Raw genomic sequence first — 17631 nt, forward strand, 5'->3', positions numbered from 1 at the left:
CCTTGCATCACAACCTGGAAGGAAAGTATCCAATTCCTAGTTTCTGAATTGGTGTATGAAGTTTCCAACTGGGCAGGGAGGCATGAAATTTCAGACACTGCCTCCTTCCTAACCCTTTTCTATCAGCCTTGCTCTTATTCTCAGATCTTCAGCCATCTCTGACTCACGCTTGACCTCATGCAAAGAGTAATTCTGATTGTGGGCAGGGATATGTAAGAAGCCACTAACTCAGAAGGTCACTGGCTCAGGATGGAACCCTTTTCTACCCTGAGGTCCTCTGCCTGGCATAGAGCCCTCTTGTCTACCAGCCTCTCTTCCAACCACGCTGACTATCCACCTTGGCTCATGAGCCTTTATTCTGCTGTCCTTAACTTGGGTCTGTCTCACTGGTGCTTTACCTGCCTGTCTCTGCTGAGGTCTTCTTGGACTTCATATGTATTCTTGCCCATCTCCATGGCCCTGCTTGACCCCTTGTGGGCCTACTGTGGCTATTGCCACCCAAGACTTGAGGGAAAGGACATCTGCGTCCTAATCTCTGTTGTGCCACCGAAACCTATCTGACTTCAGGTTAAACTGCTCTGCACTTTTCTCCCTGTGAGAGGGGCTGTTTTGGATTATTTCTAGAGTCTTTTAGAAAACTCTAGGAACCATGGTACATCTTTTTCACCTCCTATTTACCCTCCATCTTCTCACTGTTTCAAAGAACTAAGAGTGCAAAATGCCATGACGTACCTGCATCTTGGGCACATCTGCGTCATGCCTGCATCATGGAACCCAGTTAGGAAGATAAACTTGTGAAGACAACAGCATTTCCCTTTATTTTCATCACATTGTATAATTAACGATGTGTAAGATGATGCCTTCAGAATTTCGCTCATGCTTGTGAAACTGTGTCCGCGGCATTTGAAGGAAGCTCCTCCACATAAGCGGCAGGAAAATGACCTTTTTTTCCCTTTAAAGAGCCAAACCACCATCCTTCATCTTTTTTCTTGTGTATCGTCACGATGTCACCTGTGAAAACACACATACATTTAGTTAGACAAGTGAGTTCCTGCGATTAATGCCTTCCCGAGTTTGATCAGTTAAGATAGTTTTTAAGGAGATTCTGCTTTCAAGGAGTTAATTGGGAGCATCACTTTCCTGCAGGTGATTCAGACGAAGCAAAACTTATTGACGGTTTCTGCACGAAGCAGGCAGAATGCAGAGAATATTAAAAAGAGTTAGGCAATGGACAACTGAGTTGTGCCCTAAAGTAGTTTAATTAGAAACAAAATCACTTTGGATCCTATGTCCTTGTGCTGCCTGGTTTACTTTGGATAGAACTGATGGGTTGTCACCAAACTCTTCCTTACTGTTTGTGCTTTAAGGGTTCCTCATGTTGGTGGGCACAATAGTTTGGTATGCTGACTATTAAGAGTATGTCTTGGCTACTAGAATTTTCTTTAGATCAAAGCAGCTTCTCTCCACTGTATGTGCCAGCTGCATAGTCCGAAGTTCCAACCTACAGCTTTGCACAATAATATAACTCATTGTTCAACAATTTAGATAATTTGAATAAAGTATCAATTTGAAAACAATACTCCTTTAAAGCAATGATTGAAGTAAATAGAATTCCTAGTAAACACACGGCTCTTCTCTAATTCTCTATTTAAAAACAAGATAAAAACACTAGTCCCCGTCTTGTGAGAGAGTCCTTTCTCTCTGGCTGCTTCCTGTACATCAAAGTGGAAACATCCCCTTCCTTCAGGATCCAAGAGCTAGCTACTTGATCTTTAGCATCATCATAAAGTCATTTTCAGTCTTTTTTCTTTCACTTTTCTCCCCAGTAATTTTCTTTCCAAGGCAAAGGAGACTGTCAACCTCCCTTCTATCTTTCCTTAGTCACATCACTATTTTTTCTTGCAAGAGATCATTCTCAGTCTAGAAACTCCATTTAATGTGTTCTCTCAGGTCAATAGATTGACACAATCCACTACTGGAATTCAAACACATAATTTATGGACTACCCTGGCCATCCAGTATTTACGACTCCACGGTTCCAATATAAGAGGCGCGGGTTTGATCTCTTGTTGGGGATCTAAGATCCTACGTGCCTCAAGGTATGGTCACAAAGTAAAAATGTAAAAACAAAACAAAACAAATAAATAATTTAAAATTTTATCTTCAGCTTTCCTAAGACTCCAATGTGTCATTCCATTTAAAGAACCCACTTGGGATATAATGTATAAGTAGGCTTTGCAACCAACAGAGAACTGAAGATAAACAAGATGATCAATTTAATGTGTTAACTATGTAACTCAAACTCAGAACCCTGGGCTCTAGGTGGTATCTGGGATATGTGTTTTAACTCATATGGAAAGTGGGAATACTGCATTTCATTTACTCACTTACTGACATAAGTAGTCTTTGGATGGCGTGATGAATAACAAAGTGACTTCTATAACACTTAAAACTTTAAATTAAAGACAACATTGATTTCAGATGAAAGCAGGAGTGGGGTCTACTTTCTATTTCCTTTTTCCTTGTCTTTATTTATTTCTGAGCTACAAGGAAAAGTAACTGTGTGAAGTCTGACTGGCAAACTGCAAAGGAAGCACCCATGAACCAATAGCAAATATGTGGTGGTGTCCCTGTTGTTTAACTGTTAAATCCATTTTGACTTTCTGTTGATTCTAGGTGCTGTGTCCTGGTCATGGAATATAAGTTTTCTCCTATGACACAATTCTTTCTCACTAACATTTTCATCTCCAGATCTCTGCCTTAGCTTAACATTCGAATGTGGTTGCTAACTGGACGTACAAAGAAAGTTGAGGTGGTAACCTTTTCTCATTTAATAATCTCGAGGTTTTCACAACCCCTTGTTGTTGCTGTTCAGTCACCAAGTTGTGTCTGACTCTTCGTGACCCCATGGACTGCAGCGTGCCAGGCTTCTCTGACCCACACTATCTCCCGGAGTTTGCCCAAGTTCATGTCCAATGAATCAGTGATGCCATCCAACCATCTCATCCTCTGTCGCCCTCTTATCTTTCTGCCTTCAATCTTTCCCAGCATCAGGGTCTTTTCCAAAGAGTCAGCTGTTCACATCAGGTGGTCAAAGTGTTGAAGCTTCAGCTTTAGCATCAGTCCTTCCAAAGAGTATTCAGGGTAGATTTCCTTTAAGATTGACTGGTTTGATCTCCTTGCTCTCCAAGCGACTCTCAGGAGTCTTCTCCAGCACCACAATTTGAAAGCATCAATTCTTTGGTGCTCTGCCTTCTTTATTGTCCAGCTCTCATATCCATACATGATTACTGGGAAGACCATAGCCTTGACTATATGGAACACTGTCGGAAAAGTGATGTCTTTGCTTTTTAACACACTGTCTAGCTTTCCTGTCAAGAAGCAATTGTCTTCTAATTTCATGGCTGCAGTCACCATTCGCAGTGATTTTAGAGTTCAAGAAGAGAAAATCTGTCACTGCTTCTACATTTCCCCCTTCTATTTGCCATAAAGTGATGGGACTGAATGCCATGATCTTAGTTTTTTTAATATTGAGTTTTAAGCTGGCTTTTTCACTCTCTTCCTTCACCCTCATCAAGAGGCTCTTTAGTTCCTCTTTGATTTCTGCCATTAGAGTGTTATCATCTGCATATCTGAGGTTGTCCTTACATAATACCTTCCGATGTTAAACAAAAATCTGTGACATGGAGAAGGGGATCTGATTCCTTTGATTAGTCGTAAAACCCCTTTTTGAGAGAGAAGTAGGAGAAGTACTAAGCTGGGAGTCCTCTGACCCAGGTTCTAGAACTGGCATTTAGCTTAAGCCATGAGGGGAAGTGACATCACACTCCAGTATGTATAGCTTCTAAAAAGGAAAAAGGTGGGGCTGCCTCTCTGATAACTGTCCATTACTGGTATTCTACCCCACCTGAGCCCTGTGATTAACAACATGACTGGGTTTCCAAGTTCAAATCCTGAGCCTCAACTGCTAGTGACTTTACCCGAAGTCCTTCACATTTCTATGTCTCAGTCTCCAGTCATAAAACAGGCATAAAAAATAATACCCACCTCAAAAGGTTTTTATGAATATTAAGTTGGACAATGTGTTTGCAGCAAGGTCTGGCACCTGGTAAATACCGCATAGACGTCAGCTGTTTTTATTATGTGAGCTTTCTTTCTGGTATGCTTATCTTTCTATCTTCTAAGAAGGGTGATTATAAACCTAAACTGATTTAACATGATACTAACTTTAAAAGCTAGGACAAAGGTTATAGGCAAGTTAAAGATTTCACACGAGAAGGCAAGTCAACTATTTGAGAATGATTCTTACCTTTTTCCAAGTCCAATTCATCATCTTGCCTGGCTTGAAAAGAATATAAGGCCTTGCAAAGACCATTGCCGAGCTGGGTCACACCGGAGGCTGAAAGTTAGATCAAGTTATAGTGACTAATGCTGGGTCAGTAGGCAAGATGAACACAGTGGGGAAGTGGTCTAGTTTTCACCACATAGTGCAGAGCTTGAATATATTGAAATCTTCCCCGAAGGAAAGTTTATCATTGTACATAACACTCATTCTTTGATTCAGTAACCATTTCTGATGTAGGTATTATGTGAATGAACTGTGTATATTATATACTCAAAAGCTATAATATAGAAAATAAGTCTAGAGACAAAAAGTTATTGTAGTAGTAATAATAATGATGACCACTTTAAATTGTTTTCCATGTGAATTTCACATAGGTCAATCTGTGTTGACTGATGTTGTATTTGTGTCTTGGAAAACCCACACCTGTTTTTCCCATCAGGAATATATTGGAGCAGGAGCTTCCTACCATTATCCCCAGGTACTTAGGGAACTGTTTCTCAAACTGTGCAACTGTGGGTCTTTAATGTACAGGTGGACTACCATGGCCTGGGTTTGACTGAAACTCTTTTTTTGCCAAGTTCTAGTCAAGAATCTAGAGAGTCAAGGTTATGGTAATACTATAGTTGAAAAATAAAGGATAATGAAATGTACTTGTATGGATGTGTGTTGGGGGGGGGGTGCATTTGAAAGGTAAAAGGCAGTGGGGGTAGATGGACAGATGACCAAAGTCAAGTGACTGAATAAAGCTGGTAGGCTTTGGGATCACGATGTTTCTCACACAGAGGACGGGGTTTCCATGGCAGTTTGGAGGAGGCTGTGGAGACAGGGCTTCAGAGCTCCTCACAGTGTTTCCAGGGTAAGTATGTAGACAACAAATTGCAGGCTGTCTGAATAACGTGGATGCTGGGGACTAGGGGTACCTTCCCTAAAACATTAGAGAGTTCTACCCCCCCCCTCCACCTGCATTCTTCTTGAAGCCTTCCCACCTTTTGGATGACATTTGCACAGAAAGCTACACATTCTAATAAATTAATCAGTCCTGATTGAAATGTTAATTTCCTTGAGCCAATTTATATCAATGTGGTTCTGAAAAGAAAATATAATTTTGGCAATGTGCTTTACAGATAGAACCCAGCCTCGAATTATTCTGGGCATGAGATTACCTGTAGACGAAGGACTTGGAATTCTCTGCCCATCAGAAGATGCTCTGTTCACAACATTCTCTAGTCTCTTCATCAGAACAGGCCGAGATATTTTTACAGAACTATGTGTCTGCTGCTGTTTGAATAGGGGAGAAAAGATATTTTTAACAACGCTATCAACAAAAGTATTTGAGAAAAGTAACTCTTCTGCAACTGTTTTCCTCAGGAATTTGTTTTTTAATTATTGGGAGAAGGATGTAAAGAAATTATTCAATACATTTCTAAATCTACTATAGTGAGGTTTTCTTACTGAAACCTTAATATTTTCAGAATTAGACATTACTCTATCTTATAGCCTGTGTTTGCAATTCTGACCTGTAGCCTTAAGCCAAATAATATTTACAGCATTCCTTCTATAAATTCAACTTTAATTGGTTTTGATGCAAGTGAAATAATCATGACTCTGTGTAAATAACTGAGACCCTTTTAGAGCTCAAGTCTCAGAAAGCTGTCCCTTCATGGCAAGGTAGTTACAGCGCCCTCTTCTGGTAGCAAATGGAAATGAGTATAACTGTGTATACTCACATGCTCATCAATTCCTAGAGTGAAACACTGGGAAAGCATTAGTACATGTGTGTGAACCTTTTAATTGTGCTCACACATTATCAACATCATGTACTATGTTAAATGGATGAGACTACTGCTTATCACAAAATCTTACAATTTAGGTCTGTAATAGAAATTTTACTATAAGAGCATGTTCAAAGGATAAAGTTAGAAAATGAGAAGGAAAAAGGAACCCAAAGTATTTTTAACTCATTAATTTACATATGAATACAAAGAATGTCTTCATTTGTGTTTAGCTCTTGTTACTGTGCTCAAAACATAATTAAATAAGTTTATCTTAAAATTGTGCAATTGGAGATTTGAGCATATGGCATATAGAATTCCTAACAGCTTTTTTGCACTGATGCTGCTTTGAGTCATTCTACCCAACAAGGCCAGTCAAGAAATTATAACCAGCCTCTTAAATGTTTACCTTTTCTTTCCACTTGAAGATCGAGTTACTACAGGGATGGCTGGGTTGAGGTCTTTGCTCAAGTTCTGCTAACACAGATGACAGTTTATAGCAGTTTGCTTGCAGAAGGTCTAGTTTCAAGCTATTCTGTGGAAACAGCATTTGACCATCAGAGTAAATTTCTAGAGAAGGAGGCACAACTCATTGTGGGTGGATAAAGGGATGTCAGGATAACTTCCAAAATGACAAAGAGGTTCAGAAAAGTACACATTCAACTCATGTGCAATTCATTTGCAGAAAATGCTGAAGAGGGAAAAACAATGGACCCTTTAAGAAGTCTAAGAAAGCCTTAGTTGTTGAGTTCATCTTATTCAGGACCCTTGTAAATAAGGTAAACCAGAAAGCTTGATAGATATATTACTCAGCATTTCGTGACAAAGAAGAGCTTTACTTGACTTTCTGCTGAGGAATGGGGAAAAGAGAATAGTAAGTACTGATTGCAGAAGGCAGGCTTTCAGGGGGCTTTGAAGAAAGGCAAAGGAGCCATGGGCACTTAAAGAACAGAATTGATTCCTGTCAACAGAATCAAACTAAAATGATGTGTGGCAGGGTTTTTGTTGGTGGTGGTATTATTTATTGAAGAGGTGAGGTCTTATATTACCTGGAAAGTTTGCAGTAACACTTCTGAAAACTAGAAACAATATTCTGGGCTCTTTGAATATAAAAATAAAGAGTGAAACTAAAGCTATTCTCTTAGTCTCTCCTGTTTTCAATTTGACCTTGAACTAGAAATTTATATTGACTTCTCTGTCAAATTGTGTTCAGCCAAGGTAAATCAAATCACAGAATCTAAATACTGGAAAGAGTCTGCTTATCCAACATTCTCCTTACCATTGCCTCTCACTTCTCCACATCTCCAGCCTGGGGATTCCTTTTTTTTTTTTTTTTTTTCCCCCTACGTTTTGGCTGTGCCACTCGGAATGCAGATCTTGATTCCCTGACCAGGGATCAAACCCGTGCCAGCTGCAGTGGAACCAAGGTGTCTTAACCACTGGACTGCCAGGGAAGTCTGCAGCCTGGGATTCATAATCCTAACATCCCTCTCAGGGAATCATAGCCATGGACCAAACACCTCCAATCAATGGGGAAGGGCTCTATTCCTTGGAACAATTCACTGCACAGTGGGCAGGCTCACCTAAGATGCAATCAAAAGCTCCTCCATAGCTTCTAGCCTTAGATCCAGTCTGCACTTGAGAACATCAAGAGCAAGTCTCTCTGTTCTGTGGTGTTCCTTCTGGTATCCAAAGATAATATCTGCCCCCAAACACTTCCAGTTTCTGCAACAATTTCTCAGAGAATATAGATTGCCAATATTCTTGTCCCAAACACGGCACTGGACCAAGAGCCAATGAAATAGGAAATAGAGATTCCCCTGCAAGAAACCTTCCCTGCCTAAGACAAAATCAATCTACCACCATTACTGTTTATAGTTTCCCTCCACCAGTTGTGGGAATGTGTAATCTCTGACACAGATATTTGGCATCCACTATTTGAAGACCCTTTTTGCTTCATTGCTAGATCCTAAACACCATAAATTCAGGGGTTAGATCATCTCCCATCTTGCATCTTCCACTGTGTGAATCAGGCCAGTTGTGTACCTGGAAGATCCTAATACAAATTCTGTATCAATAACAAAATGCTATGCAAGAATCCAAAGAAATAAACTTATAAATTAATGCCATCATAAAATGCTTCATATGATTTCCTTTTGGTAAATATCATTTACACTGAATTAGTTAACCAAACATTTTATGTTGTCACAGAAAATGTCTTTCAGTCTGTTTTATAATTTTATAAAAATTGTAGCCATATGTCACTGCAAGGATATTAGACCTCTGTTCCCAAGTGAACAGAATTCAGGCCTGTCTTTTCACAAAAAGTGTCAGGTCTATTTCTGAAACAGCACCTCCACTAAAGGAAGCTGCTGTTAAAAAACAGATAAACAGTACCTGGCTGCATCTGTCTATTTTTACCAAAGGACTATTGAAATTGATCTTCAGACATAATTTATTAGGTACGTACTTTTTACAAGAGAGTTAGGCTACATGCAAGGAAAGGAAAACTGGCCCAGCTTCCTGGATCCTTCAAAACATTGCTAAAGATTTAATCTCTTCCTGAATTCTTCTCAAATTAGCCCCAATCAGCTTTCTCTCCAATCATAACAGAAATTGTGTACCTTGCCACACATAGGTCACAGTATTTGTTTGTTTTTATTCCTGTATAAGATTCATAGGCCTTTGCTAACTTCCTTATAATGTGGGTTCCTTTGAAGAGGTCGCACCGCCCATCAATCGCAACAAATGTCTGGGTGCTGCTGCAGTCCAGCCTTTCGGCAAAATGGCCCGGAAGTGCCTCTCCCTACCTCCACTGACCGTACCTCCCCTCCCCTCAAAATGACCTTGGCCTCGGAAGTTTTTTCCCTTGTTTCCCTGGAAGCTCTCACACCCTAAACAGCCATCTTCCCTCTGTACATCATCTCTCCTTTCCCCCATTGTTCTCAGAGGACCCTGATGTTGGCTCAGGGATAAATGGGAAACTGCATCTCTATAATAATTGCCAGGATTTCAGCTCTCCTCTGTGCACTATGCTAGCATTTTCTAAATACTGTTTCAACCTCACAAAACCCCTTTGAGGTAAGTACTGACATCCCCACTTCCAAGATGAGAAAACTAAACCTGTCCCAGGTCCCTGTAACCGGCCGAGCTAGATCCGGATGCAGGCCTCTCTGAAAGCAGACCCTGCATTTGTTTTTCAGTCACATCTGTTAACTGAGGTAGAGTACACATGATTTTCAGACCTTGACTGAGTGATTCTATGGTGGGGGCGGGGGAGGGATTTTATTTTAGGCTTTTTTTTTTTTTTTTTTGCCTTGGGAGGACACTAAAGCAAACAACTCTAAGTAGCTGGGTTTTTCCAGATTCCTCAAACCACTTGTCAAGGAGCTGACCTACAAGCTGTCTGACTAGACTGTTCTGTGTCATGAGAAAGGGAAGGCAAACAGCGGTCAAACGGGCCAGAACACAGGCGTCCCCCACATAGCTCCTTCATCATTAAATCTAAGAAACTGTGCTCCACAAATATTTACCTCGTCCATTAAGGCTGCTGTGCTTTTTTCGCTCTCTGAGTCTGAGAAGGAAGAGTGGCTGGAATAGGCTCTCAGCATTCGTTCCAAGCCTGCAAGTGAAATCATACTGCCAGTCACCATTGCTGAGTCCTGGAGGGACAGGGGTTAAAGGCGGTTATGCTCAAAGGGAGCCAGAGCCCAGAACTGATTCCTGGAGCATTTCCCAAATGGCTGGAGCCCTTTGTGTATGTAGTTGTTGCTAAATTTTACTGAATGGGTGACCTGTACCTTCATTTAATGAGATTAGAGAAATGCTGCTGCTTAAGGAGTTTTGATTGCTGTTCAAGATGAAAAACTCAAGATGAGCTTTTGAGTCCTTCCTGTAGATCCATTCAGTGGCAGTTCCCTAACATTTACCATGATCTTAAGCTCTCCTCTGCTGGTATTTACCTTTCTAAACATTTTGCTCTCTTGGATTTCCTATCAAGTATTATATTGCAATAGTGTTCTCTGGTCCACAAAAAATAAGCTCCACATATCAGAATCCCAAGTATGGAATTGTTTTCATTATCTGTAGCACTTTAGAGCTTCTTCATGTTCTAACATACCTAACCTCTAAGCACAGGATTTAATTTGAATGATTTTCACATCGCTCAGGAAGTTGGTTTAAAAAAAAAACAAACAAGTGGTGATCATTCTGTAAAGTATAGAAGTGTTGAATCATTAAGTTGTGCACCTATAACTAATGTAGTGTTTTATATCAATAATACTTCAGTACAAAGTAAATTAATTAAAAAAATCTTAAATCACCTATTAACACCCCTCCAATGGAATAATATAAACTAATATGGGGAAAATAAATAAATAGAAGCCTTTTACTTAGGAGGTTTTTGTTGTTTAGTTGCTAAGTCCTGTCTGACTCTTTGTGACCCCATGGACTATAGCCCACTAGGCTCCTCTGTCCTTGGGCTTTCCCAGGCAAGAATACTGGCCTGGGTTGTCATTTCCTTCTCCAGGAGATCTTCCCAACCCTGGGATTGAACCTGGGTCTCCTACACTGGCAGGCAGGTTCTTTACAACTAGCGCCACCTGGGAAGTAAACCACCTAGTAGGTTTACTATCTTTTAATCCAAACTAATTGTCCTTTGTATCAGCCAATTTCAGGAACAGAGTAAAATGTTACAATTCTAGAAATGGTGGTATAGTACTTGTAAAAATCTCACAGATGGACCAAAATGTCATGTTTAATTTTTTTGCTCCCTCCTTTGAGAGAAAATTTTTCTTTAGTCACACAAATTAGGTCTGACATTTGGTCCTTTGAATGAGATGATTCCTGCACCAGTCAGCAAAAGCAGAAGCACCCCAACTCTGAATGAAACCTCAGGATAGAATACTTTCCCTCATTAGGCCAATCAAAGAGATAGCTACATACCTTCTTGGTCTCGCGAGGCTTTTTCAATATCTTTTTGCAGTCTCAACAGTTTTGATTTTATTGAAGATGTCTGTCGCTCTTTACTCATTGCATTTTTAGGATCTTCTTCCTTTAGGAAAAAAGAAGGAAGTTTAGCAATTTAAGTGGAAAAAAGGAAGAGTTGTTACTACTAGTTTCACTGAGACTTTCACTGCTACATTCAAATTTAACTTAATGGAAGGTAAAAAAAAAAAAAATAATAAAACCACGATAACCTTTGATTTTCCACAGATAGGTTTACCTTTTCTAGAGCTGCTTAATAAGAAGACATCTTGCTCACAACTGGTAAGTATATAGCCAAGAACTTACTTTAACAGGAAAAATTACCCTTGGAACGTGAATGTTACTATAGCTTTTTCATAGGAGTAAGTGGCTCACCAAGGTCAGGGGCGTGAGAACTGTAAGGAGACTAGCTGACCTAACCAGGACCTTTCAGTTGAGGGGAAGCAGGGCAAAGGTCACTCCTTGCAGGAGAAACGGCCCAAGCAAAGGATAGAGGGAGGATTTTTGTGAAATAAAAAATAAACATACCAGTTGCTTGAGCAAATATAGTGGAAGAAAAAAAATTATCTAAGTAGTTTAGGTCAGATTTGATGGCTGAAGTAGAAATTTTACCATGTAGATTGAGAACTATTAACTATGTAAGAGCTTTCATAAGCATTGTTTCCAGAATTGAAAGAATAAAGATGTTAGGACACAGTGTAAACGCCTAGTAACAAGTCAAAGAGCAAATGTCCTTCAATGATATGCAACTTAAAATGATTAAAACCTTTGTGTGCAAAAACAAAAAGGTGTTAGGTCTGGTGGGGTGGTGGGTGATCATGAATGCAGTAGAGACTGAAGTCTTGGAGAAAGAGGGAAAACTGATGACTGAAGATGGAAGTGGAGGAGTCAGGACTTATCTGAAAAGGAAGGAGAAAGACTGGGACCCTAAATATTGGTGGAGAGATTAGCTTTAGAAAGATTGTCCTGAAGAAAGGCAAGCATGATGATTTAGAGCAAAGAGAATACTGTAATAGCCTTTATAAAAATATAATGAGATTAAAATATTTAACTATATGCTGTGTTCAGTTCAGTTCAGTTGCTCAGTTGTGTCCGACTCTTTGTGACCCCATGAACCGCAGCACACCAGGCCTCCCTGTTCATCACCAACTCCCGGAGTCCACCCAAGCCCATGTCCGTTGTGTCGGTGATGCCATCCAACCATCTCATCCTCTGTCGTCCCCTTCTCCTCCTGCCCTCCGTCTTTCCCAACATCAGGGTCTTTTCAAATGAGTCAGCTTTTTGCATCAGGTGGCCAAAGTATTGGAGTTTCAGCTTCAACATCAGTCCTTCCAATGAACAATCAGGACTGATCTCCTTTAGGATGGACAGGTTGGATCTCCTTGCAGTCCAAGAGACTCTCAAGTGTCTTCTCCAACACCACAGTTCAAAAGCATCAATTCTTCGGTGCTCAGCTTTCTTTATAGTCCAATTCTCACATCCATACATGACCACAGGAAAAACCATAGCCTTGACTAGACAGACCTTTCTTGACAAAGTAACATCTCAGCTTTTTAATATGCTATCTAGGTTGGTCATAACTTTCCTTCCAAGGAGTAAACGTCTTTTAATTTCATGGCTGCAATCACCATCTGCAGTGATTTTGGAGCCCAGAAAAATAAAGTCAGCCACTGTTTCCACTGTTACCCTATCTATTTGCCATGAAGTGATGGGACCAGATGCCATGATCTTAGTTTTCTGAATGTTGAGCTTTAAGCCAACTTTTTCACTCTCCTCTTTCACTTTCATCAAGAGGCTCTTTAGTTCTTCTTCACTTTCTGCCATAAGGGTGGTGTCATCTGCATATCTGAGGTTATTGATTATCCTGGACATCCTGGGATATGAAGTCAGGTGGGCCTTAGGAAGCTTCACTATGAACAAAGCTAGTGGAGGTGATGGAATTCCAGTTGAGCTATTTAAAATCCTAAAAGATGATGCTGTGAAAGTGCTGCACTCAATATGTCAGCAAATTTGGAAAACAGCAGTGGCCACGGGACTGGAATAGGTCAGTTTTCATTCCAATCCCAAAGAAAGGCAATGCCAAAGAATGTTCAAACTACCGCACATTGCACTCATCTCACACACTAGTAAAGTAATGCTCAAAATTCTCCAAGCCAGGCTTCAACAATACATGAACTGTGAACTTCCAGATGTTCAAGCTGGTTTTAGAAAAGGCAGAGGAACCAGAGATCAAATTGCCAACATCCGCTGGATCATCGAAAAAGCAAGAGCGTTCCAGAAAAACATCTATTTCTGATTTATTGACTATGCCAAAGCCTTTGACTGTGTGGATCACAATAAACTGTGGAAAATTCTGAAAGAGATGGGAATACCAGACCATCTGACCTGCCTCTTGAGAAACCTGTATGCAGGTCAGGAAGCAAGTTAGAACTGGACATGGAACAACAGGCTGGTTCCAAATAGGAAAAGGAGTAAGTCAACGCTGTATATTGTCACCCTGCTTATTTAACTTACATGCAGAGTACATCATGAGAAATGCTGGGCTCGAGGAAGCACAAGCTGGAATCAAGATTGCCGGGAGAAATATCAACATGCTGTGTACTATATAATTTTTTTTCTGTACCTTTCATTCATGTGATTCTTATAACAATTCTATGAAATTGGTTTTATTTTCCCCATTTTACCTGTGATACTCAGAAATAAATGAAGGCCCAAGACTAAACAGTTGGTAAGTAATTACTCCTGAAAGTCAACTTCTGTGACTCTCAAGTCTCCACTAGTCCACTCCGTCACACATCTGCCCGAGGCTGAAAGCCCAAGCTGACATTACTCCCGCAGGTGGGCTCTTAGTTTACCAACTGCAAGGATGCCTCTGTCTAACCATCAACCCTTTCTTGCTGGAGGAATGCACATTATAATCTGAATTCCATGTCAGTCCAAGACTTAATTTGGTTTCTTTGGGGATGTCTATTGTTTGCAAATGTATTTCCAGGAATAGATTACTACTGGATCAACTTGAGATAGAGTAGACTGCCATCATTAACTTTCTTAAATTTGTTCTTCTCTTCCAAAAATTTGTCAGAAAGAAGATCAATACCAGAGGTGGCATTTAAACCACAGATACAGTCTTTTGAACATAGCCTTTACAGTAAACTTACAAATATTTTTCACAGTAATCACCAGCCCTTCAATATTTACATTCAGATTGTTTTCCTGTCTTACCCTAGTCCGTGTGAATTTTGTAGCACTCGATAAAACCCAGTCCACACTTACTGTTAATGACTATAAAGTTAGATTTTGGAGGTGTTTTGCTTTAAGAATATTGTCGCTGTTGTTCAGTCACTAAGTCATGTCTGACTTTTTTCTGTCTCACGGACTGCAGGACACCAGGCCTCCATATCCCTCATTATCTACCGGAGTTTGCCCAAGTTCATGTCTATTGAATTGGTGATACAATCCAACCATCTCATTCTCCCCCTCCTCTCCTCCTGCCCTCAATCTTTCCCAGATTCAGGGTCTTTTCCAATGAGTTGGCTCTTCGCATCAGATGGCCAAAGTATTGGAGCTTCAGCTTCAGCATCAGTCTTTCCAATGAATATTCGGGGTTGATTTCCTTCAGGATTGACTGGTTTGATCTCTTTGTAGTCCAAGGGACTCAAGAGTCTTCTCTAGCACAATTGAAAAGCATCAAGAATATTAAGGATATTAAGAAAATCTTATTCTCCCAGTTGGAGAATCAGTCCATTCTCTAAGACAACATACATAGTCATTAGTTCTGGTGCACTGAAATGACATAGAAATCAAAATTTCCCATGGGCATGTCAATTAAAGATAAACCATTGTGGCTGCTTCTTTATGTTTCAATAGGACCTTAGTCAAATTTTCAAGGAGAATGACCCTTAGTTTATTGACAGGTTAGCTTATAGAGGTATTTTCACAAGAAAGTAATCTATATATTTTATTGTACATTGTCTCATCTCAGGGATCACCTACACTATTTGGAAGAAAAAAAGGTACTTTCTCCATGTAATCAAATCTTCCTTCCCACTTTCATCTCTATCTTTGTTTCTGCTTTGAACAGACATTGCAATTGCTAATTTACTTTGTCTTTCACAGGGAGGTCTGATCAATACCATGTAATAACCTAAATGGGAAAAGAATTTGAAAAAGAATAGATACATGTATTTGTAGGACCAAGTCACTTTGTTGTACATCTGAAACCAACACAACATTGTTAATCGATTATGCTCCAATGAAAATTAATTTTTTTAGTTAAAAAAATGAAATATTTGCTTCAAAAATAAAAAGATTCAGTCTAAGATCCTCTTTGACTTTCTTCCCTTGCAGAGAATACTGAAGACGTATTTTCATCACCCCATCTGTAAACCACAGTTTTTAAACTTATGCAGACTATAAAAAGTCAATATTTTAATTTAAAAAACAATGTTTCCTTTACAATTGCTCTCAATTTTTAAAGAAATGAATCCCTCAGTGTATGACTAAGGTTCCCCACTAATGAAACCTCCTTCCATCCATACTTACAAAGTAGTCAGTTAATAGGAACTCAGATTTATTTTCTGTAGATGAAACTGCGGTTTCTTCCATGAGAGCCTGGATGTCTTTTTCGATGTCGATTTGGCTGATGGCACAGTGAATCTGCGTGTGGCACTGCAAGGCCAAGAAAAGCAGAACAAGGTCGCAGAGACACGTTTCCTGCCAGTGCTTACCATGCACACCAGAGACGGCAGATCCTCTACTACTCACTGTGGTCAAGGTCTGGCCAAAAACAGAAATATGTTGGGAGTACTGGTTTAAGTTATTGCATAAGAGTTGAATTCTTTCTTTCTCCAGCTCAAGGATGCTCTGAAAGGATAAAAAATGGTATTACATCAGCCCACTGCTATATTTGCCAACAAAGGTCCGTCTAGTCAAGGCTACGGTTTTTCCAGTGGTCATGTATGGATGTGAGAGTTGGACTGTGAAGAAAGCTGAGCGCAGAAGAACTGATGCTTTTGAACTGTGGTGTTGGAGAAGACTCTTGAGAGTCCCTTGGACTGCAAGGAGATCCAACCTGTCCATCCTAAAGGAGATCAGTCCTGGGTGTTCATTGGAAGGACTGATGCTGAAGCTGAAACTCCAGTACTTTGGCCACCTCCTGTGAAGAGTTGACTCATTGGAAAAGACCCTGATGCTGGGAGAGATTGGGGGCAGGAGGAGAAGGGGATGACAGAGGATGAGATGGCTGGATGGCATCACTGACTCGATGGACATGAGTTTGAGTAAACTCTGGGAGTTGGTGATGGACAGGGAGGCCTGGCGTGCTGCGATTCATGGGGTCGCAAAGAGTCAGACACGACTGAGCGACTGAAGTGAACTGAACTGTTATATTTACAAAACTAAAGGCTCCCACCAAGCACTAACACACTGAAGAAAGTCTGAGTGAGCCGTCCTGTTTGTGCCTCTTGATCCAAACTGCAGAGGGGGCAGGTTCTCAGGACAGGAATGGATTTGGTGTCTGTCTATTTATCCTCCATTAGGATTAATTTTGGCTTCCCTGCTGGCTCAGGGGTAAAGAATCCACGGCAATGCAGGAGATACAGGAGATGTGGGTTTGATTCCTGGGTCAGGAAGATCCCCTGGAGAAGGGCATGGCAACCCACTCCAGTATTCTTGCCTGGAGAATCCCATAGACAGAGGAGCCTGGTGGGCTATAGTCCACAGGGTTGCAAAGAGTTGGACATGACTGAGCATGCACGCATGCAGGATTGATTTCACTCTCATACTTTCACTGTCTATTCTAGGCCAAAAGGCACATAGGTGGATGCCATAGGTTACTTGATGTTCACTAAGAAGGGGGAGAAAGGAATCATTTGAAATCATTTGTGCCATCCAGAAAAAGAATGAAACCCAGTAAAAGCCCTTCTGTATTTAGGAAATGTAGTCAGACACTAAATATTTCTAGAATTGTTTGCAGCGCATACAAGGCTTTCTGTTAGTCTTTGCAGGGACAGCGATGATGAGATGCAAATTCTCTTCTTAAGGAAGCTTATGTGACAAGAGCAGAACCTTAAAGCCTGACCAAGTCATTTTCCTGGGCTGGGGGTTCAGAGACCACTCTTTGAAGGTGGGAATACAGCCTTCTCATTTTGTGTGGGATGACAAAAATTCCACTCTTGGAGTTTTAATTGGTTTGTTTTTTTAACTGGGAAGAATAAATGAAAATAGGGAGGTCACATTTGGCTTGTCAGCCATTAACATTTTAGAAAAAATTAGTTATCAGGCTCTTGCCACTCACTGGGAGCCAAGCTGAGGACTGCTTATTTTGAGGAAATAGAAAAGTTCAGAGAAGGCTGGGTCAACTGGAATACACACTGGGGATTCCTAGGCTATGTTGGGGACTGCAGGAGGCTGCTGGGTATGTGCCCAGATACCTGTGGGTTTGACAGAGGTGGCAGGTGTCCAAGACATAATGCCTCATTCTGTTTCTGTAAGGGCAAGGCCTGGGCTTTCCCCTTTTATCCAGAGGCT

General features: G+C 40.5%; 1 protein-coding gene across 4 annotated transcripts in view; it reads right to left on the reverse strand.

Moving 5' to 3' along the window:
* Nucleotides 1-792: 792 nt before the first annotated feature.
* Nucleotides 793-17631, reverse strand: part of NOSTRIN (nitric oxide synthase trafficking) — a 63425-nt gene continuing 46586 nt past the window's right edge. The window contains exons 9-16 of one of the 4 annotated variants that reach the window (XM_043894361.1): nucleotides 15868-15966; nucleotides 15646-15780; nucleotides 11062-11170; nucleotides 9651-9739; nucleotides 6527-6652; nucleotides 5509-5620; nucleotides 4310-4399; nucleotides 793-1011 (exon numbers count right to left, since the gene is read on the reverse strand). In XM_043894361.1, coding sequence (XP_043750296.1) covers nucleotides 875-1011; nucleotides 4310-4399; nucleotides 5509-5620; nucleotides 6527-6652; nucleotides 9651-9739; nucleotides 11062-11170; nucleotides 15646-15780; nucleotides 15868-15966 — 897 coding nt within the window. In that variant the 3' untranslated portion in view covers nucleotides 793-874. Of the gene's footprint in view, nucleotides 1012-4309; nucleotides 4400-5508; nucleotides 5624-6526; nucleotides 6653-9650; nucleotides 9740-11061; nucleotides 11171-15645; nucleotides 15781-15867; nucleotides 15967-17631 lie in introns of all 4 variants that reach the window. The other 3 variants (XM_043894363.1, XM_043894360.1, XM_043894362.1) reach the window with 3 other exon arrangements.

The sequence above is a fragment of the Cervus elaphus genome, chromosome 33 (genome assembly GCF_910594005.1).
Source record: "Cervus elaphus chromosome 33, mCerEla1.1, whole genome shotgun sequence".
In the NCBI taxonomy this organism is placed as follows: Eukaryota; Metazoa; Chordata; class Mammalia; order Artiodactyla; family Cervidae; genus Cervus; species Cervus elaphus.